The sequence below is a fragment of the Hirundo rustica genome, chromosome 3, assembly GCF_015227805.2.
Source record: "Hirundo rustica isolate bHirRus1 chromosome 3, bHirRus1.pri.v3, whole genome shotgun sequence".
NCBI lineage: Eukaryota > Metazoa > Chordata > Aves > Passeriformes > Hirundinidae > Hirundo > Hirundo rustica.
The window spans coordinates 34,405,581-34,429,364 of NC_053452.1; the positions used below are offsets into that span (position 1 = coordinate 34,405,581).

Genomic DNA, 23,784 nt, shown 5'->3' on the forward strand with positions numbered 1-23,784 from the left:
GTTGAAAAGAGAAGAAGATGTCAAAAAGGACAGCTCTGGGAGCAGTGATGGGCCAAGGCCTGATGCAGTCACGGTTTCAGCCAAGCCTGAGCACAGCATAAAACAGTCCTCTGCAGAAAGGTTTAGCACCAGCAGTGGGGACACCTCTATTTCTCCAGGATCTGACAGTCTGAAAAGGATTGTGGATGGGTGTGAGGTGGCAACATCCAGCTCTGCAACCCAAAGCCCTGTTCATTCCAGCGATGCCTTGAAGCATTGTAGCCTGCCTCGAGGGCTCCCAAAGGCAAGCAAGGTGGAGGAATCTGACGGTCATCTCCATCCTTCTTCTACTGACAGCAGTGGAGTCAGTTCTCCTGCCCTTCCCCAGTTTTCTAAGGCTAGTCTTGACAAGAAAATGTCCTCTCCCAAACACTGCATACTCACTCGTCCCAAAGGGACTCCTCCTCTACCACCTGTGAGAAAGTCAAGCCTGGATCAGAAGAACAGAGCCAGCCCCCAGCACAGTGCAGCCAGCAGCACCACGAGCAGTCCCTCCAGCCAGCCTGTGTCCTTCCTGGCCAGCTTTCCCGAGGAGCAGAATGCCAAACAAAAAGGCCCTGGCATAGATAGCAGCATCAACAACAGCAGCAGCAAGCTCTTCAGTGCCAAGCTGGAGCAGCTTGCCAGCAGGACCAACTCCCTAGGGAGGTCCACAGGAAGCCACTATGAGTGTTTGTCGCTGGAAAGAGCAGAAAGTCTGTCCTCTGTGAGCTCCAGAATGAGCCCTGGCAGAGACACCACCATGCCCAGGGCTGGAAGGAGCCTCAGCCGCAGCGCCATGTCCTCACCCACCAACTCGGGCCTCTCCCAGTCGGCAGGTGCCTCCCCAAAAGCCAGCCAGTCAAAGATCTCTGCTGTCAGCAAGCTCCTGCTGGCAAGTCCCAAGGCCCGCAGTCTCTCTGCCTCTGCCACAAAAACGCTCAGCTTCTCCACCAAGTCTCTGCCCCAGTCCGTAGGGCAGAGCTCCAGTTTGCCCCCAAGTGGGAAGAACATGTCCTGGTCAATGCAGTCCCTCAGCAGAAGCCGGGGCTCCAGCCTTGCTTCCAAATTGCCTCTTCGAGCTGTCAATGGGCGGATTTCAGAGCTGCTCCAAGGGAGCACCAGTGCCAGAGGCGTCCAGCTGCCGGGAAGCTTGGAGACAGACGAGCGCGGGGGCCTTCCCGGAGATGAGAAGCCAGCTGTTCACATGCTGCCTTCACCTTACAGCAAGATCACCCCTCCTCGGAAACCTCACCGCTGCAGCAGCGGCCATGGGAGCGACAACAGCAGCGTCCTGAGCGGGGAGCTGCCCCCTGCCATGGGGAAAACGGCCCTCTTCTACCACAGCGGGGGCAGCAGCGGCTACGAGAGCATGATGAGGGACAGCGAGGCGACGGGGAGTGCCTCCTCAGCGCAGGACTCCATGAGCGAGAACAGCAGCTCTGCCAGTGGCAGGTGCCGCAGCCTCAAAACCCCGAAGAAACGATTAAATGCAGGTGAGCTTGTGGTGGTGAGAAAGAGAGACGCAGAACAAAGCAGATTAGTATACACAGGAGGTAGGCTGGCCCTAAGGGTGAGCTGGTTAGGTACCAGTTCCACCTCTTAGCTGAGAAGCAAGGACATGGTAAGTATCCTGGGCTGTGCCTTCTTTCATCTGGGGACATTCACTAATGCTGTGTGGTTGTATTGCCTTTGCAGTGGAGCCTCCTCCTGACCTCTTCCACTTAGGTTTACCTAAGATGAACAAAATCTAGTTAGTGTTGTCAGTGACAGCCACATTCAAGTATTTATTTATACAAATATTCTTCTGATTTGGTTCCAGAAAGGTGCTTTAATATGTGTGTTTCACCAGCCCAAGACAAGAGCCTTGTTGAATAGCTGTATCTTTTGTGAGCCCACTTCTGCTCCTTGTGTGCTCTGGGTGCCCAAAGGTACAAGGTGCCCCACAACAGAAACCAGTGTTGAGTTCCTTCTCTCCGCATAGAAGATGGAACACAAATGTGTCCATGCCCCTTGAAAGATGTTATCCTGTACCTGAGACTCTTGCTTTTTGAGTTGTGGCCTCTTGTACGAGAAATTTATTGATAAGAAGTAACTGACAATATTAAGAGCAATGTATGGGAGCTACTCCACTGAAGCACTTTCAAATCTGAAACTTTTTTAGTGATCACGGAATGGATTGGGAAGGCTTCATCTTTGTTCAGACATAATCCCCAATAGCTTCACACTACATCAGGAGTTTTTAATTAGATAGCTAGTTAGAGCTTCATGGGTCATATCAAGAGTCTGTGCAGGTACCTCTTTCCACTAGGGCAAGTTTCATAAAGTTGTAGAACAGGGGTGGGGATCATTCTGGTCAGCTCATGTTTTTCCTGGGTGTTGTTTTCCCAACCTGTATTGCAAGCCCTGTCTAATCTACTTGTGAAAAAAATTCAGGTTGACATTGAACCTGGTGGCATAGGTATGTGGAATATCAGTAGCTACTTATTCTACAGTAGCTGTCTCTGTCTGTCCAAAATGTGTTTTTCTCATAGCATTCCTAATTTACCAGCCATTCCGCTTGCTGTGATACTCCCCTCTGCAATTCATTCCCAGTGAACGGAGTATTAACTCTCCCTTTCTTTATGCTCTTGGCTGTGGTAGGAGAAAGAACGTGTGAAGCACAGATGTGAATGCAATAGATACTGCTATTAAAACAACATCCATAAATGCATCTGAAAGTGATCGTTCTACATAATGCAAACCCAGACCAAATGACTAAATAATATTTCCGAAGTTAACTTTGCATCCCCTGAGAAAATCTCTTTTCCTAGCCCTTCAGTTAAATGGTACTAAATTGATTTTTCTCTTTCTGAGGAGTTCTGCCTCTAAAAACCCCTTTCAAATATAAACTTTTTAATACTAACTTGCAAGGAAGAGAAGGATGATTTCTCTCTTGTGGAAAAGGAAAACAAAGCTGTCCACAGAGATGGCATTTATGGGTGAAAACTGACAACTTGATTGTGTCTTGTGGAGAAGCTGCCAATCTAATACGGACTTTTTCCACAGGTCATTTAGGTGGAAAAGTTTATCAACTTCTGTGAAAATAGACAGCTGTGCAGATGAGGGAACAGATTAGATGCGAGAGGATGTCCCCCTTACTCCTCAAAGGGAGATATTTTACAAAAATACTCTGAGAAAACTTCAGGCAGAGCCTCTGGATTCTTCAGACTCCAGAGTTCATCCCGAAATTTAATGACTAGAGGACAATGTTTGTTTACTCTGATGCTCACAAAACTGCTTGTTTCATTTCGCTTCTCTCTGCTTTGTAGGACATTGGAAGCTGGACAAGGCTGGAAAGAAGTGAAAAAAGCATTGTCTTTGTGGTGTTCTAATTACAGACAAGCTTCATATGTGTCTGTTGTATTTTGTACCAGGGGTGTATTTTGGCTCATAGCTTTGGCTTTTGATAACCCCTGTGCAGGACTAAACATTGTGTCAGTGGTCATGAGAAGGGAGTTTTGAAGGAGAGATGTGTTTTAGAGTCAGGTTTAAGATTGTTCTTGTAGCAGTCTGGAGCACACACCAGGAAAGCAGAGGCCTTGAGCCTATCTGGTAGAACAGTGACACTGGTTTGTCATACTGTGCAGGTATGCAAAATTAGCAAGTGATGGTGTAAGTACGAGCCTTTCATTAACAGGGAACGTGAGGAGTCTAGATTTGCTGCTTTTTTACTGTTGTGTAACATTTGACCTGCCTTTTTCCCCAAATACACTTTTTTTTTTTCTTTTTTTTTTTTCTTTTTTTTTTCCTGGCCAAGAGATGAATCTCTTTATTCTAATTGCTGGTGTGAGTTGGTTCCTCTCTCCTTCATCAGCAGCATTGCAATTATCTGCCTGATGCTGGACATGAATCTCTGGGGTGGAGGGTTTTCAGTGAAGGGCCAGTCTGCGTCCTTGGAAATTGCCTGCTTCAGTGGACTCAGCATAGCCTGGCACATTGACCTCCCTTGAAGTAACTTACAAAGCTTCTCTCTTAATTCAGCATGTCACCTGCTGTGGAGGGATTCTCAGTGATTCATCTCTGATACTTCACTTTTGAGAGTGATTCCCAGTATGAGCAAGTAATTCCTGTATTGTTTGGAACGACTTGTGTATAAGTGCAACCAAGGGTTTTATGGAAATTAAAAGAACTCAATCTTTACCACCATCCCTATTTCTAGCAGAAAACCACTGCCCAGAAATTAATCAGGCTTCACTTTCATATAATCCAGCCCCTGTTTGCATTTGGTCCTGCAGCAGTGAAATCATAATTCTGTTTTGATGTGTTTGATAATAGTATAATTTTTCACATGTCAGCAGATTTATGATGGCATAAAATCAGGATTATTACTTCAGTGCAGGAGAACATGAAGGAAGAGTTAAGATATAAGGGAGAATAGAGCTGTTCACATATGTATTTTTATTGTATAATGAAAAAAATGCAAAGTTTTGCAATCTTTCATCCTCTGTAGCATCTCCTTTCTTATAGTGTGAGTGTTATCTCTTAAAGAACACTTTTTAATGAAAAAGATAGCACACAAAGGTTCTGAGATCTTAAAAGACAGATATAATTTTAATACAAAGTGTCAAGAGCATTGGACCTTTCCTGATTTGCGGTCACACATCCACTGTGCTGTAATGGATATGGCACTATAGATATGCTCATTTCAGGTCAGGCAACCTTGTCCACTTTATTTATGATTATTATTAACAGAAATGCTAGCTGTCAGACACGATCAACATGAATCAGCCCAAGGCCCCTGTAAAAGGAGCTATAAAGAGTCTTTAAGAGAATCACCAGAAGATCTCACAATTACTTTTGAAGTTCTGACACATTGGAGAGACATCATTTTTTCTTGAGATTAAGATCTTGTCTTTCAATGCTCTTAAGTGCATTATTTGTATGTGTAGGTGCTTCTGCCCTGGATTTCATACATGATGCATCAGACCTACGCTGACAGCTTTTGAAAGATAAAGCTAGTTCATATCCTTCACCATTAGCCTTAGGTTAATTTTTGGGCTCTGCCTGGGTACCTGTATGGTTCACAGACAGCGCAGTACAAAGTTGTGTATGTGAAAAATTATAAGAAAATAATAATTTAAAAAAATTCCTTTTGCATTCTGGTACCTATTGAAAAATCATGTGTTTGCCTCATGAAGCACATAAGCCTTCCCCCTGAAGTTAACCTATGCATTTAATAAACATTCCCATTTTTCTAACATCTAACATTGGTTCTGTAACATCATGTCAGCATATATTGGCCCAAAGTGACTGTGGCTGAAGCAAAGCTATTTATCCCTGATCTACAGTTGTTCACTCCAGAGCTTTGTATAGCTTCACTTTAATCCACACTGTGGTGTTAGTATTATTCCAGACCCCATTTTACAGATGGAGAAATGAAGGTAGGGAGTGTTACTGACTTGCCAAATGCCCTCAGCCAAGTGACAGCCCGATCCAGGATTGAATTACAGGCACCCTCGACTCCTAACCCCAACCACAACTGACTTTGCCATACATCCTCTTCTGCCCTTGCTGAGAAATGGAGAACAGAGTTCCATTTGTTGTTTTCTTTTTGTGGCAGGCCCTTCTTCCTTCTCTGCCTGCAATCATCTCTACAACTACATTGTACTTTGATTTCTTTACTCACTCCATTACCCATTCCCTGTAAGAAACAATTGGCATCTCAGTCGTATCTCTGGCTCCAGCCTCCTCTCTCTTGGGCAGGCAGTGCTTTCTTGATGAGGGCACTAAAGTGTTTGGGCATGGTTTGTACAGCTACAAGTTGCAGCTGTTATTATTATTTTTTAACTCCTCAGAAATTCCAAGCACAGTGGCCCAGTGCTGCTCCATGGAAAGGCAGTGATAAGGGTGCTTTTATAATGCATGCTCCTCTATGTGATCAGGAAGTGCATTCTGGTTGAACTTTAGTTTTACCAAAGGTGTATTTGTATCCTTTGGGGTGCAACAGATACAAGAGGGAGGCAGGCAGGGCAGCAAATTAGGGCTTGCAAGATCTGTGTTGTACTCTCTGGTGTGCTGCTGGTTTTCTGTATCACCTTGGGCTACTTGTGTAATTTCTGTGTTCTCTTGTTACCAGCTCATAAAAGTAGATAATGCTGGTACAAAAAAAAAAACCAAACCAAACCAAACCAAACCAAAAAAAAAAAAAACCCCCCCCCCCCCCCCAAAAAAAAAAAAAAAAAAAAAAAAAAAAAAAAAAAAAAAACCAAAGAAACCACAACCCAAAAACTGTAATAGCAAGGTCCTTGGATCAGAAGTATTATCTTACCTGCTTTTTTCTCTGCTGGTTTGATTTTTAGCATCTTTTCCTGAGTTTAGTTTGGGTGTGTGTGGACATTGCTTTAAAATAATTCTCAATGCAAAACATGACTGGATGATTTCAGAGATAGAGCCTTGTTGTTAACTCTGGGTCTCGCCCTGTGTGAGGTAATACCGAAGGAAGAGTCCAGGCCCTAATGAGGTTTATCCAGTAAAGCCAAGTCCTGTTTGCATTTTTGTGTTACATGCATAAATGTGTTGTTTCCAGTTTTTTCTGCCCCGTCCTACATATATTTACAGGTTCCTGTCCCTTACAGTGTTTCAGTACTCTCTGTAAGGAAACCTCCTTCCCTGGGAATGGCAGAACAGGAGGGGTTCTGAGATCATTCATCATAAACAAGGCATTTTATGGAGATACACTGATCTTCCTGAAGCTGTTTTCTTTTCTGTTCTCTATGATATAGGGTTTGGTAGCTAAGAAAATCCCCATCCCATGTGATATTGAGTTAGACATACAGGCTTCAGTCTGTCACTGCTTGCAGACCTCTGCTGAGATGGGACAGACTTCTGCTAAGGAGTGTATCTCCTTTGATTCCTCTAGTTGAGGCTTTTTGGAGCTGGATCTAAGCTTGGAGCTTTGCTGGTGCTGGGGCTTCTGCCAGCAGGGTGAAACACTGAGGGCAGTGATCTGTGGCCCGGGCAGGGCGAGGGGAGCAGCAGGTGAGCAGCAGCCATTAGGTGCTGCTGGGGACCACTGCCTCGCAGCTGGTGTGCACAGGGCCTCTCATGGGAGCAGATCTGGGACTGGGGCATGAGAAAAAGATGTGAGATAGAAGGAGGCAGCTCAAAGACATCAGACTTTGGGCATAATGTCCATCTCAGTAAAGCTCTTTCCAGCTGGGTCAGTCAGGGCCACTGACACTTAACATTTTCCTGAATGTTAAGTATCAGTGAACATCAGAGAACAAAAACCTAAGAAATATTATTGGCAGTCAGACCAAGCAGAAACAAGACTGGGGGGAAATTAAGGTTTCCAAAGGTTGAATTCCTGAAGTTTAAAACTATGCCCTGAGTTGGAGTTACATATTTCAGAATCTGGAGAACCTTGCTGTTGTCAGTCGAGGATAGGATTTGGGGGTGTGTGTGTGTGTCTGTGTTTGTGCAAGTGCTTTCATCTTCTTTGCACAGGGAACTATCTGACTACAGATAATTAAAGATTCCTGCTGCAGCATTTGATGACATTCACAGTAAAGTTTCATGACTCCTTGCAGCTCTTTCTCGGTACTAACTCTCAACACCAAAGAAGAGCAAATTGCTACACGATTTTTTACACTTTAATAAAAAGACAGACTGTTAAGACATGACTAATTAGCTACAATTAGCCTTCTTTTTTCTCATACTAGTGTGCTCTGGATTTCACTGGTGGGATGTTTTTAAAGATGGAGATTTAGAGATTCCTGGAAAGCCCTGAAAACTCTATACTGGAACATATTTACTCTCTGGAAGCACTTAGCCCCTTCTATGAAAACAGCAGAAAAAGCCAGAGGCTGAATCTATGGACTGTAAATTATGAAAGTCTGTCTCCAACCAGTATAGCAAACCATCATATTTTGAAACATGGCCAAAATGATAGTGACGAAACAAAACAGCAACAAAGAGAGTCTGAGCTTTTTTTGTTGAATCCAAGTGAAAAGGAATTTGGTTCATGTTTAGACTGCCTAGGGCACAGTGTGGGGAGCTGAAAATTGCCCTTTGTATCAGAAAGCTGTAGGGCACCTCTAGCATTTCTACTTTAACTTGCTTACAAGTGGTGGTAGCTAATTGATATCCTGCACTATGCCTTTACCATGACAAAGGATGTTTAGAATTATATGAGAAAGTGCTGTTTGCATGCAGGTGACCACTTTATGCATGTGATTTGCTGACTGGGCGGCCCTGGGGCGAGTAGAGGGAGGGGAAGTGCAGGCTTCAGCTCCAATTTTTTTTTTGTTCATTAAAACAACAGCATTGATTTTCCCAGGTCAAAGCCAGGCCATTTCATGCAGCAAATCTGTGTTGAAAGGGATCAGAGTAATCATTTTTTACACGCTTGACTACTGCATGCCAGCACTGAGCTTTCAGGCACATGAACATAGGAATGATTTAATAGAGGAAGTGGCAGCAGGCTATTGTGTGCAGTGAAGGCTCCATGTAACATGCATGACTGAGTCCCACACCATTAGGCTGGGTGTAAATAAAACCTGCTCCTGACACTGCCACAGAATTGGCTCACTGGAATGCCTCCACCACTGTCCTGTTGGGAGCTAATGTTCTGGCTTTAGAGCCCTACCCCCTCCAGACTCTGCTTTTGCTAAGTGACTGGAGCAGCTCTTCGATGCAGTATTGTAGTAATGATAACTAGCTTCTTAAATAATGCCACAATGCTGAAAAATACCTGTTAAACCAAAATCCAGCCTGAAGAGAGAGAAGTGTTTAGAACAGGCTCTGTTTTTTGGTTGTGGGTTTGGTGGTTTTTTTTGTTGTGTTTTGTTTTTTGTTTGTTTGTTTGTTTGTTTGTGTTTTTTGTTTTTTTTGTTTGTTTGTTTGTTTGTGTTTTTTTGTTTTGTTTTGTTTTGTTTTGTTTGGGTTTGTTTTTTTTTTTCCTAAGAATTGTGGGTGATGTGCATCTTCTCTGGAGCCTCTCCCAGATTACTTGTCAACCTGCCACGCTGCAGGAGGGCTGCTTTCTGATCTGGTTTCAGCAGTGCTCGTTCACCAGCTCTAAACTGCCCTGAAAAGCTCCTCTTAAAATAAGACAGTAATACAAAAAGCAAGGTTAAGAAATAAACTGGGTAGATAGAAATGAACTGTGTAGATAGGAAAAAAATTAGAAGTTGGCTGTACATCAGTGTGTTCCTTATACAACATATAGGTGTGGATGGAATATTATAAACAAGCATTGCTTAATTCTGATAAACAGCAAACAAGTGATTTCTTGCCTCAAGTGTCCTTGTACTTCTTATCAATTCACAACAGGGGGCTTGCATAACAGTCAATACAGAATATGGCCTGAATTATTTTACAGTTAGATGGACGTAGAAAATTTTCTTCTGAGTGATGGATCCCCTCAGTGTATCCTGTTCCAGGTGTTTGGGTGCAACATGGTCCTTTCTATGCAAACTGTGTAATCTGAGTTGTCAGGATGAATGCTGTTTTGATTTTCTGGCAATATAGGCCTTGATTCTTTGATGTTTGGAGTACTGACCTCAAAATGAGCACCCTAAATACTTCTGGTAAAGTCTCCACATCATCAGAAGGGCCTTCCACTTGAAAACACTGGCAATGGCTTCCCCTTTAGGAGGGGAACTGTGCAAACTGTATAAAAATCCATGGAGTGAATAGCTGTGTGCTCTGCATTGGGCAAAGGGCACTATAAAATAAACTAGGAGAAAGGAGGTCAAAGGAAAGGGGAGGAGTTGGTTCAGTCATGGAAAATTGACCATATGGGCAGATCCCATTAGGAAATAAGAATGAGGGGCAAAGTCAGCATCACATTTTCGACTCAAACAGAGCAGGAGCCCTGTTGTCAGACAGTGAGGAGCAGCAGAGGAAATAGGATAGATAATCTTTGCTTGTAAGAAAAGTTTGATGCTACCACTGACATTGGTGCTATTGCTGTTGGAGCCACCGATGGAATAGTATGAACTTAAGGGTACTGCTCTCATTAGCCAGGTCTAGTTTTTGTAATTTCCTTGGACTGTCTGGTGAGAAAAACTAAAATACTAAACAGGTTCTGTACAGAAAGACATTTTTACATCCCCTAACATTAGATGCTATCGGGAATAGCTTTGGCTCCACATCCTGCCTTTGGGCACACAATATAAACTTCTGAAACTAAGTTACATCAAGTTACAGTTTCATTTTCTTTTTGAAACACCTTGAAATTTCTAGGACAGCAGTTGTTTTGCATCACATTTGGATGTAGCCTGCTTTGAAGAGATATACATCACACTGTTTTTCATTAAGATTCTGTACTTGCAGTTTTTGCCTTTACCTTTTTCACAGAAAAGATGCTCAATCTGGAATGTGTGCTTGGAAAACAGCCTAAGGAGAACACTCCAAAATATACAGTAGTTAAGCAAAACCAGACTTTTTAAAGCTTTTGCCCTGGTCAACACATACTTTTATAAGTACAAATCCTTTTGCAGTTTGGCAGTTTTGCTGAGGTCAGTGTGCCTTCTTATCCTTAGAGTTACCCCCACATACCTTGGTCTGTATTTCTCATACCTTAAGGCTCCTCTGGGCTTACCTTTGCTGAAATATATTGTAGCTTCAGTGCCACTCTTCAGTCAGATCTGCTTCCACACTGCACGCCTTCACTGCTGTGCTACTCTCTTTATCTTAAACTTAACCTGGCCAAACCTTAACCTATAGCTTAAGGTCCAGCAATATATCTGTTGCAAAAGCAAATCTTGTATCATGTGTATTCTCATGGCTATTTCACAGCCTGATTATTCATACTCAAGCTAGGTTCAAGAGGGGTTATTCTGGGAGTGGCTAAATTCAAACTAAGTGAAAAACATTTCCTTCAGGGCATTGAGCAAACGGCATTTTGCTTTACATGCTGCATGTCATAAATGAATGTGAGGTTATTTTACCCTGGGGTCATCTTACTCGGTTTCTTTCAGATGGATTTTTGGTACAAATTTCTTTTTTGAATGGAGGAATGAATTCTATTTACCTGGTGAGAGGGTCAGCCGGTTTGCCAAGGTGCAGAGGTGCAGCAGAGGTGGGAAGGTGCTGAGATCTGCTCCTATTGAGTTGAGCTGCTCACTTCCTTCATAATTCATACACAGGGAATAGAGGAGTAGTGTGCTGTAATTCCCACAAAGCATGTTATTTATTATACAGTCAAAATTGATGAGATCCTAACTCTATCAAGTGCACCCAATAAATTTGGGACTTCAGATGGCTGTTCTCTATGTGAATGGAAAACTGCATTAATTTTTAACAATTTAATTGTTTGTGTTGTTATGGTTGAGCAAGCTGTCAGCTGCTTTGTGATATTCACCCCAAAGCTCTGCTTTGGTGGTATCTCCTTACTATTCCCAGTTAAGGTAAAATAAGATAAAAACCAGAGACTAAATGGAGAGGTCAGTGACAGGAGACTCCTGTCAAATGGCACCATTATTTTCTGTACCTGGGCTAATAAACAGCCTATTAATCACTGCATGCTTAGAACAAACTAGATCCAGTTTTGCCTTACTGGAAAGAGGAGGATCTTTCATTTTAATTTCTCCTCAAAGCACTCTACACCTCAGATAACTCATCCTGAGTCAGCATTCAAGGTATAGATAAACAGACATCTCTTTCTTTCTTTCTCCTCGGTGTCTTGCACAGCTGTACCCCCTGGAAGCTCTGTGCAGGTCACCTGTGTCCCAGAGGAGCTCCTTTGTGGAGGGTGGCAAGGCTGTGTGAGGCAGCTCTGCCCTGCTGCATTGTCCCAGTGCACAAGGAGCTGCAGCCTGTCCTGTTGTCATAACCCACAGGCAATCCAGACATGAGCTCTGGCTAGAAAAACACAGTGAGTTAATGTCTCTGGCCACTGCTGCGCTCTCAGCAGCCCCTCTCCCGGGGGATAAGCGCTTTTACAGGAAGCCTCAGGTTGGAGCCCTCCTTCTAGACTGCAGGCTTCTGCTTCCCATTGAGCCAAAACGATATGAATGGGAATAAAATGATAAAACAAGATGATCATCATTCCTCTACTTCATACCCCAGCAATCTGTTTTGCTTTGCTCCAAGCAGGAGCCTGATGCTGTTCTGGTGGCAGGGTGCATTGGAGCCATCCACCTGCATTTCCAGAGTCTTGGACCTGGACTTCGGCTCTGGCTGGAGACAGAGTTTTTCCAGAGAGGTAGTTTAAAAGTGCTTCATTACACAAGGAGGTGATTTTAACAGCCACAGAGGGAAATGAGGAAGAAAATCAAACATCACGGAAAAAGGCACTGCCCTTAGTCATAATCCAGCCGTGCATGGAGAGCTGGGCAGAAGGAATTTCCAGTCTGCTCAGCTGCTTCCTTGAAATGCTAGAGCTGGTCTGAAGGCATGTCAGGAGAGGAGATCTGATCACTATTGTGGGGCATAAAGAAAAAATAATTAACTGGTGCATTAAACAGAAGGTCAGATCTGATGCTTGTAGATATCAGTGGCTCTAAAAGTTTTTGAACAGCAAAGAGATTCTATTTACACTCAGACAAAATTTGAGAGACTTCTTCTTCTTCTTCTGTGAGACACCATGGCCAAAAGCCTCAAAAGTATTTAAAAACACATTTAATGCCTGAATCCTTTTGATGTTGAGTGGCACTAGGATGATACTCAGGGCCCTTCCCATCTAAGCAAGCAGAGGACTTGTTTCCCAGAAGGGGCTGAGCCTATTTCAGGATCTCTCCCTGCATGTAATAAAATTGAATAGTCCACCATGGTCTCTCACCTCCCTTCAAGTATGCAGCTGCTCCCAGCATTTGGTTATCTTTCTCTAGTACTGCTGGCAAGAGTCACCCTTAGAATCACAGTTTGTTGGGGTCTTCCCAAACTCTGTCTCTTCTTGTTGTCAGTTTTTGGCTATGGTAATGGGTCAGGTCTTGCTTTTCCTTTTATCAAGATCTGACTCTTTTCTTGATCAGGCAGTTTAATCTAGAGATTAACTGAAATGCATTCAAGGTAAGGGAATGCTGACATTGTCTTTCAGTGACTGGTACCACAGAACTAAAATAACTTCTGCTTGCTGGTATTTTTAAGGCTTCATTTGTTCTGGCATGAGTTTTTTTGCTGGGCTGCAGTTTGAGCAATAAACACAACTATGATAAGTGTCATAGGATGACAATCTCAGGTTGGTTGGTATAAAGGGGCCTTGTAGAGCTCCCTGTCTACCAGAACTCTCTGTCAATCTTTTTCTTTAATCTTCCTTTTTCTTCCATTGGGTTATCTCAGATGTATCCAAATAAAAGCTCTGTAGACTAGGCTTTCTTATAGACCATTCTCATCCATTTTAAAGCTAGAATCTACAGGTTAATTACTTGTCTCTAACAGAGACTTACTGGTTTCTAGCACTGTTGTACTCAGAAATCATGGGAAAATATGTGAATAGTTCTCCAAGTCAGGTCAGAAGCAGACTCCGATGAATGAAAGTAGGCAATATTTTCTTACTTGAAAATCCAAAAATTAGGCAAGCAATAGGTATTTTGAGGGGTTTTTAGCTTTTATTGAAGCATCAAGTTGACAGACATGTTGAAACTATTTACATTCAAGTTTTAATAAATGTAATGCAGGAAATTCCTATAAATGATTTTATCTTGTTTTTAAAATAAAATCTGCATGATCATTCAGCATCTCTTCTCTGCTGGCTGGCATCACTTATGTACTTGCAGCAAGAAAGCCAGTTAATAGTTTCATTCAAACTTACTGCCTCTGGCTTTTGTTTTTGGCTTCTCCCATCCTTTTTATTCCTGCTGTGTCCTCGGGAAGACCCTGTGTCAACTACAACATTTTTTTAAACCAAGCCATTGCTTTGATTGTACTAAACCAAGCAAGGAAATGCAACCAGTTGGTTTTATTTTTTTGTGTGTGTTTTTGTTCTTTTTCCCAACAAACCACTGCCATTAAGCCAGGGACATACATTTTCCTCCTTGCTCTATCATAGACCCTGACTTGGCATCTTATGTGGCAGATGCTTTGCAGAGGCTGGCCAGTGCTTGTCCTTGGAGTGTAAGGGTCAGTAGCAGTAAAGAGATAGGAAAGCCAGGCTAGACCAGTTCCGTCCTGCTGGCTCGGCTCCTTCATGGGCTTACCTGCATGTGCTGAGACATAGTCATCAGGGAGCAGACACAGGCTCCATGAACTTCAGGGTACGTGTGCCCTCTGAGTGTCAAATCCTGGAGCCAGGCACCAAGGAACGCTGAGTGTCTCACTCATGGTGAGTGGGTTTTGCACATTGCAGCTACAGCTCCCATGGCCTCCCTGGGTTTTCCCTGCATTTTCTTCTGTGTCTGAGAAGGCCAAACATACATCCTTTGTAGACTCCTCTGCAATGGGAAGGCGAAGCAATAACTGTGCTAACACGCAATGGCTTTCTCCATTTGCAGGCTCACAGAGGAGGAGGCTTATTCCAGCATTGTCCCTCGACACCGCCTCCCCAGCAAGGAAGCCTGCCAACAGCCCGGGGGTCCGCTGGGTGGATGGGCCACTGCGGAGTGGGCAGAGGGGGCTGGGGGAGCCCTTTGAGATCAAAGTCTATGAGATAGATGATGTGGAGAGGCTCCAGCGACGGCGAGGTGGGGACAGCAAGGTGAGTGCAATCCACGTCATCTCCTGGTGGGTGTAAATTGCAAAGCTCAGCACTTATAAGATTGGGAGAAATATCTGAGGTTGAGTATTTTAGAGTAACGATGGATTATAGACTTCATTATTATTTTAAGGCATCTTTTTCTTCCTAGCCTCTGACACTTGTTGAAGCTATTTGTGATGTTTAGAGAAGCTAGTTAGAGTGGGGTTTTCACTGCGCTTCACCCACAGCAGATTTGTTTACAGAGGAGAATGTGAGATAGTGTTGAGACCTTCACACAGGCTTGGATGAGGATAGTTCTGGTATTGGAATTGCTTCCACACTAGTAAGGGTAGCACAGTCCTCAGATGGTTTCATTTGCTGCACATCTTGATGGCAGCCACCCCTCAGAAGTCATGTGAGGCCAGGCTGGCTGTCTCCAGCACTGCACCTCATGCTGTTACTGTGCTCCGGAGCTTTACGGAAAATATATCTTCTTTATTAATGACTGTGAATTGCTAGAGCTTTTCATAACATACTCCCTTTGTTTAAGGATGTTTCAAATTTGATATTGCTACCAGTTCTCTTATTTTAAAATATGACTAATGCATTACTTATGCACTAAGCACAGGGGTGTATTTAGGCTTTCAATACAGCAAGCAATGGATTTCCTACTCCCAAGAGCTTAGATTTTCTTAGCCAAACCATGGTGAAAAAACAGAAATGTTTTCCTACAGTTAATCTAATTTCAAGATGCTGCCTGTTATTAATTATTATGGTTTATTATTAACTACCATTGCAAAGTCTCCAAAGCTCACTGATGGAAAACATGAAAACCAAACAAAAGTAATAAAAATAAAGCAGATGATGGATGATTTCATTCAGTGATTCATAAGCTTCCAGAATAAATGGCTCATTGTCAGTGTTATTGATTGGAGGATCATTTCACTGAATGGACCTGGGTATTTCTTCTCCTCTTCACCTATACTTTCCCCGCTTCTTTTTCCTGGCTGGCAGGAGGTGATATGTTTCAATGCCAAACTGAAAATCCTGGAGCATCGCCAGCAGAGGATCGCTGAGGTCAAGGCCAAGTATGAGTGGTTAATGAGAGAACTGGAGGTGACCAAACAGTATCTGATGCTGGATCCTAATAAGTGGCTCAGTGAATGTAAGGGCATCATTTTATTGCCTGAACTCACAGGTTTCCTTTGGTTTATTTAATAGGGGGATGGAAGGAAGCAGAAATGTCTGGTAAGAGTGAGATGTAAGCTACTGTTTGTAAACAAAAATGAACCAACATATGACCTAAGGGCGAGCTTTAGATTGACTGTCTTTCTAGAACTAGTTCCTATAATTCTTATTAAATGTTAACAGTAGAACTGAACGATCCTTTTTGCCTGAGAGCTGAATGTTGAAACGGCACAGCATTCTAGTGGTGGATGTTGCCATTGGTAGATTAACGTTCATGCGTTTCAGTCCACAGCTTCTGAAAATGAGATTTTTTTTTTTGGCCTCAGATCACTCAAACATATGAGCAATATTATAAATCTGCTCTTCTACCACAAAATAACACTGTGGAGCAAACTTGTCCCTTGGCAGCAGTGGGCTTACATGAAATGAAATGAAATTTGGCCCATTTTTTATAACTATAGAAGTGTAAAGTTCAGAGACCTTAAAGGGCATTCACATTCAAATGAAGAAGGACCTCAGCACCTCTGAGGAAAAAGCCATAGTGAGTACTGCAGTAGTTGTACAATAGTTTTTAGTATTAACAAGCAGATAAATTCATATCAAAGAGTTTTAGAAAAACCCCACAATGTGCAAAAGTTTATTTAGGATAATTGCAAGTGGCAAAAGGAGGCTGGCTGGTGTGTTCCCTTACAGCGTCCCAAACTCTTCCTTTGACAGCTGCTTTAAGTTGACACCAGATTGGTACATCCTGCCAAACCACCACAGCATAGGTTTCAGGAACACTATAAAGGAAGAGAGTTAAACAGGATCGTTTTAAAGAGAGAGAGAATTTGCTATGCATCACTGTCCACTTACTGTGTGATGCCTTTGCTTCTAATTCCAATGTGGTAAGTGCAGAAAGCCTGAAGGGTTGCAGGGACCTCAGGAGCCAGATGAGATGGGCAGTGCTGGCTCAGACAATGTATCTCACACTTGGCTTCCATGGCAGCTGCTGGGCACCCACGTTGGAGGGATTGGTGTGTGTGCCTTCCCTTGCCTTGCTGGAGTGGTCTGGTGGGAATCACATGGAATAGGGAGAGGTGTGAGGAACAAGGAGCCTAGAGGTTTGTTTTAAATTCCAAGTTCTGAATTCAACAAAGGGATTGTCCTCCCAGAGGAGAGCAGTTATTTAAAGCTCTTCCTGGTCAGCAGAACATGTGAGAAAGTCAGTACGTGTTTAGCATTCAACATTTGCTGGAGGATGATGAAGTGTGGCAAAGGCATCTGCAGTTCTGGTGCGGATGGCAGAGTAGATCGCTCCAGAAAGCATCCAGTGCAACTTAAAAGTACTTTTCACTGTGGACAAGGTTCTCTGTCATTTTAATAACAGTTAAACAGAAAAGGCAACTTTTAAAGACAATGGCAATCCAGAGGTAATGTTGTATATAGTACTGATGAGTTTGAAGACTTGAATTAGCTCAGATTCTCCCACCAGCCATCACTAAGTTTTGTCTGCTTTTCCTATCTGTGTATTTTCTTTCTCACAGTTGATCTGGAGCAGGTATTTGAGCTGGATTCTCTGGAATACTTGGAGGCCCTGGAATGTGTGACTGAGCGTTTGGAAAACCGTGTCAACTTCTGCAAGGCCCATCTCATGATGATCACCTGTTTTGACATCACCTCTAGACGCCGATAAAGTATGAACCTCAAGAGAATTTCAATGCGCATCTCTGCCATCCTCCTTTTCCCTTCCAAACAGCATCCCAAAGACAAAAGAATGAGGATGAAGGTTGGAGTCAAGTCTCAGCTGTGTGTATGAGAGATTTGCTATACTATACAGAGGAGTAGTATTAGAAAAACAAACAGAACAAGCATGGAAAATGGAGATAGAGGGTTGTTGATACTCTTGGTCTAAAAGAGCACTTTGCAGAACCTTTTAAGGACATGTCTGTAAATAAGAACTGCTGGCAGAAGATACTTCTTTCCCTGCATTAGCTGAGGAAGGAGGAAAGGTGGTTGTGGGACTTCCATTGAGAGGTTCATTAAAAGAAAACCTATCCAGAAAAACTGTTCAAGTGCCTTGCAAATCTTTGTTATCCAAACATTTATGTTCATACTTTATTGTGTACAGATGGTGCTAGTTAAAAAAAGAAAAAGGAAAAAAAAGAACAAACAAATACACTTTTGAAATGTATTTACAGCTTGTTTTTCTCTTGGTGTTTTCTCCTATTTCAGACTTGCTGTTTCTAAGTAACTTGTGTTTGTAGAGATATTTCCTAATCAGTACAACATATGAATAAATGTTAACTGTCTTTTCTTGTTACCAGAGTAAGGCCACTCAAAGAGAAATTCAGCTTTCCCAGATGACACAAACTTATTTCTAGCAGAGAGTAAGGTTTGTTTAACTGCTCTTCTGTACTCTTTTATATGCTGGACAACACCAGCATTTTCCCAGCCTGTAGGTTTTGCAGTGTATGAGAGAGAAGTAACATTACTGTAAAGTAAATGTCTTTTCAATTTGATCCAACCCCCATAACTTGTTTTCTTGTTCATGTATGTTTTGCTTTATACTGGCTGGAGTTATGAATGAGGAGGTTCTTTTATCCTAACCCCTTTTTCTGGTACTAGTAACTTGCTGGAAAATTATCCTCTAGCCTAAGGGTTCCCATGTTTATCAGGGCAAAAATGAGTGATTCATTCTTTTTTGAGGCTATGGCTGATAAAATTTAGCTTCACCTCTTTATGACATATACCACTGCGAGACATGTTTTGTCAGCTTCTGATCCCTGGCCCAGTGTGTCCAAACTCACAGATGTGCCTGAGATGCACAGGCTCTGCCCAGCTCAGCACATCTGGAAATAAGCAAATGAGTAGATACAGCACTTAAAGCATGTTGGCTATGGCATCTTTACTAATCTTCAGTACCTGAAGCCATGGCGAAATTCACATTGACGTCAAAAGGACAAGAGTCTGCACCTCCATACACATCCGATTATTCTACTAGTTGGCCTCTTTATCTACAAAACAGGATGTGGGAAGAAACATCCTTTGTATTTCATAAACAACTGTGCAAAACCTGCATTTTAATTACATATGAGCATGAAGAATAATTTTGTTCAATTAGGTTTCTTATTTCTCTGTACTGAAATAAGCACATTCACAAAAATGCCTCTCTTGCATATATTTGTGCAATCCTCCTGTTGCTTATGAGGAAATAAGACTCCCATTTAATACACTCAAAATGCATCAATTAACTGCTGTACTTATATCCAACTCTTCTGTTACCTGCACCATCGTATCAATGCTGTCTTACAATACCCCAAGCAGCAAGCCCCAATGGAAAAATAATACTGGTAGATTTTCTAGTGGTTAGGTGAACAAAAAAGGTTTTTTAAAAAGTAGAAGTAACATTTGTGTCATTTTATTTTCTTTTTGTGCTGTACAATTTGTAATAACATATCTTACTCACTCTGTTAACCTTGTCACTGGATTTTGTAGAAAATTCTGCTTGCAATCCTTATATAGGATTATTTGGAAAGGAAAAAGGTCCTATGTGAAATTCTCTTTCTAGTCTGTTCCACAGTGATTTCCTGTCATGAAACTTATATTCTAAGTAAGTGTTAAAGACATATCCCTTTCTCTCTCAAAGGAAAACACTCCAACCAACTCCAAAAAACCCCCCAAACAAAGCAATTTAACTGGCTTTCTTCTCTTTATAGCAATTTCAGTAGCAGTTACTATGTATTGGTTCTTTGGAGGCCATCTCTTCTCTGCAGAGCCTCATGGACTGAGTACAGCTGCAGAGAGCCAAAGAAATCATCCCTGCACACAGTCCACGACTTACACAGGAGTGGTGGTGTTTCTATAAATCAAGTGGACACATTTTGGAGCTTTTGTAAAATACCTGTTGCATGTAATATGCCTCACCCACGTTAACTCAATTATTCATTGACTCTTGATTTGGGACTTTCGTAGCCTAGGAGGCACAGCAAAAAGCACATGTACCTAGCCATTATTTTAAAGAGTAAGAGCATATGTTCACCCTGTTTATCACAATGGACAAAAGTTAATCCCCGAAGCCAAATTGATTATGCCAAGGATGAATTTTGCATACTAAAAATTATGTACTAATTGAGCAGAATTCCAGTACTTACAAATATTTTATTTCTGAGGACCTAATTAGAGTAGCCATTAACTCCCATAATATACTAGTATTCATATTCTAAAATCCGTATGAAGTCTTTCTGTCATCTCATTTCAGAATTTGCTGCTGTGTTTTTAAGAACTGTGATGGCTTAATACAAAAAAAAGGAATGAAAAATTTGTGGAGATTTGACATGATAAAATGTTTTTTTCTTGAGAACAGCTTTTTACTTCAGAATTTATATTATTACAATTCAGGTGTTTGCAGAACAAATAAAGCAATTAGGACCTTATTATGAAATTGACCTCAGCTTGCGGTAGCCAACATTTTTAGAGAAGACACATACACTTCTGCAAGTTATCCAGGAAACCCTATTCTTTAAGGCATTGCCAGCATAATGCTGTTTTTATGCTGATTTTTTAAAAGGCATCATGTTGCCCAAAATACACAAGAGCAACATGAATGTAATGCCTAATCATTTTCACATTCAGAAATCAATTTTATTTCCCTGGGACAGCTTTAGTAGGAAACAGCAGTGTTAATGTAATTAGGTTTGAAGGTTAATTCTTTGTTTGCACGTGTCACAGGAGATCGCAGCTCTTCACTGTCAGGCTGTGAGATGACTGTGGAACACCCACGCTGCTCCACATCCCACGGGCACCTCGGAGCGCTTCCGGAGAACGGTTCCTCTTGGCATACGTGACCCTTATCCACACAAGGGACAGGAGTTGCTCTATAGCCATAAATTGAGGTGTAAGCATGGGCTGAAGACTTTGGCTGTGCTGTGGATTCGGATGTCCCTCTGGTCTGTGTGAGCTCTCACCGCAGGCAGAAGCTGCTCTGGCTCTGGGTGCTGGGTCAGTTTGTGCTCTGAAGGGTGTTGGAGAGCCCTAATTCCTGGTACATCTGTCACACATTTTCTTTTGCCATGCAGGCCTTGCATTTGCCTCAAAATAATTCCTTGTCGATTCATTCAGATCTAAGTAATCTCAAGTATTACTTTACAGAAAGACAAGGAAGGAAACTAATACTCTATTAGGTTTTCTTCTCATCTGACTGAGGCACAATTGCATTAAGAATCAGAAGAGTCACAACAGAGGAAACCCAGTTGTGAGGAAAATTCATCCATCTGCCATGTTTTGGGGTATTTGCTGCTAGTTATACAGTAGAAGATCAAGCTACTCTTACGTATTCAACACCCCCTCATTTTGTGTAAGGGGCACACACATGGCTATTGCTGAACATCTGTCTTCGATCCAGTCTTAGAAGACCCTCTGCCATAAATCCTGGCTTCTGAATACTGGCACCGAGCAATGGCATGATCCTCTGACATGATTCTAGTGAGAGTTGCATAAAAAGGTACAAAAAGGGATCAAAGATATACACTGGCTTTTTTTTTTTTTCTTTTATCTCTGAATGTGGCAGTTATAGAGGCTGAAAGCTGGGAGTGATGCTGGGAGTAATACACACTAAATCCCACGTTTGCTCACAGTCTATCTTGAAGTGTGGGTTTTATTTTTTCACTTTTTTCATTTATCTCAACAGTATGGCTTGTTTTCAAATAGGGACCTGTGGCATGGAATTCAAATATAATGACAGCTGAAAAATATAAACTCTTTTACAAAACTCACCTTTTACAAATGTGTGTGATTTTGCTGCATCATTTTTTATGAGCTAAAACTCATTTTAGAAACAAAAGTTGTATGTGCACAGATAAATACACAGGCACACAGCCTGAGATGGCCCCCTCGCACGCTGCTGTGGGGAGGGGGCAGAGCTGCTCACGAATGGCAGCACCACCACTCCCCTTCTCTCCTCCAAGGAGTGCCTGCCTACAAAACCATTCCCCTTGCACTCACCTGGATGAAGATAACTTATGCCACACTATGGGGAAAACATACGCTTGAAAGTCTTTCGAGGGCTTCTTTAAAAGTTTCTTTCTTACCCAGGTTCTTCAGCCTGTGTAGCCAAATTGCTGCATTTCCCACGTAGAGGCTGTTAAAGCCTGTAAAATATTCCAGATGAACTGCTCTATATTTCAGAGTGTCATGAATTTACGGCAAGATATTTTATAATCTCACCTGTTTAACACAACAATTTCTGCATGTGCTTGAGGCATACACCATAGTTACATCAACTGAGAGCCTGCACTCTCGGTGATCTGCGAAGCTTTCTGTCTAGTCCTAACAGACTTAAAATTGTAAACTGAAACTTCTGCATTGCAGAAGCAAATTCAGTTCTCCTAAGCCAGAGGCTGAGCGACCTCTGATGCCAGTTCAAATGATGGGAAGGATGGTTGCACAGCATCAGGGATGCGCCAGTTTGCTGCAGAGATCAAAGCATTGGTACCATTAAATACCGATAGGAGTGATGATGACCATAGAGAGAGCCATTTCTTCTCAAATCCATGGATGGTGGTATACCTTGCTTAATCCTGATGCCCTCATGGTCTGCGTTTCGTGACTCCACAGGCTTTTGCATTGGCAACACACAGCAGTTTTTGAAGACACAAGGCTGGCTGTTGCTAGCTGTCCTGAGATTTCTAAGAGGTTTCCAAATAACCATAGCAAACAAAACTGTGAATGATTTGTCAATGCAAAGTTAATAATCTCTCTCTCTTGCATTTATTGTGCGCTCATCCCAGGGTTATCTGAGCTTCCATACCTGTTCCTGGAAATAATAAACCATTTTATTATTGTCTTTATCTTTTCTTCTTTCTCCTCCTCAAGCAACCTTTCAAAACAAAAGAAAATTTTCCCTTGGAAATGTAGCACCCTTTTGCCACCAAATTCACGAACAGCAGTTTCGTGCTCACTTATGCAAATTTTTGAAGCTCACAAAGGGCGTGGTGATTCTGCAAAAAATGGAGGTGCTGAAAGTGAAATAGTAGCATTCAGTAGCATTCAGCTATAGTATTTCAAACTACCTTCAAACCCTCTCGGACAGGATATAAAACACAGCCCAAGCCATCTTACTTTGAGTGGCCCTACTTAAGTATTGAGCAAACTTTATAATAATGGTAATAAATTGGTGCTTGAGGCAGTTTCAGCTATATTACATATTCTCTATATACTATAGATATGGATGTATTCACCTTCTTTATTGTATATGTATGTGTGTGAGTATTTACATGTAGCACACATACATATATGTTTTATGTATGCATAGATACTAACTTTTCTACATTTTACTTCTTTCCCTCCCACAGCTGAAACTGCTGGTTACTAACATCCACATCCACATCATATTCTATGTATGAAGGATATTAATTTATTTGTAAACTCAGGATGTTCTTGTTTTATAGAGTTGCTTGTATTTTATAATTTATTTACACATCATGGTTGGAAATGCTTATCTAAGTGCTATGCATTGAAGTGTATGTTTGCTAAATCCATTTCACTCTGTCCGTGGCTATGTTCTTTCTCATTATAACAGTGGTATATAATAGGGATAAGGAAGAGAGAAACTGATAGATATAGAAACTTACGCTGGTCCCATCATTGGGCAATTCCAGAAGAGGATGTATCAGTAGTGTGTGTGTGTGTGTATATATGTATATATATACACACATATATATATTTTAGCAACTAAATTTTATGGGGAATAAAGGAGAAAGAACAGCATGAGGACAAGTTCAAAATGTGGAAAGTCACAGCCATTTCCAAGTTTGTCAAAAAATGCATTGAACCTTTTGCCATTAAAATTGTAAAGTTTATTGTTTGCTGGCTAAAAAATATCCCTTTTGTGGTATCTGAGGTGTGAAACATTGTCAAAAATATGATGTCTGGAAAAAAAAATCCAACTATAGTGGCATTAAATGTTTACTTTTATCTTACCAATATATCTGCCTCCT

The 23,784-nt window shown here is 41.9% G+C and overlaps 1 protein-coding gene across 1 annotated transcript in view; it reads left to right on the forward strand.

Annotated features, from left to right (window-relative positions):
* Positions 1-23,702, forward strand: part of KIF26B (kinesin family member 26B) — a 284,319-nt gene extending 260,617 nt beyond the window's left edge. The window contains exons 10-13 of the mRNA XM_058419609.1: positions 15-1,514; positions 14,439-14,641; positions 15,635-15,785; positions 17,335-23,702. Of these exons, the coding sequence (XP_058275592.1) occupies positions 15-1,514; positions 14,439-14,641; positions 15,635-15,785; positions 17,335-17,483 (2,003 nt within the window). The 3' untranslated portion in view covers positions 17,484-23,702. The remainder of the gene's footprint in view (positions 1-14; positions 1,515-14,438; positions 14,642-15,634; positions 15,786-17,334) is intronic.
* The last annotated feature ends 82 nt before the right edge of the window (positions 23,703-23,784 follow it).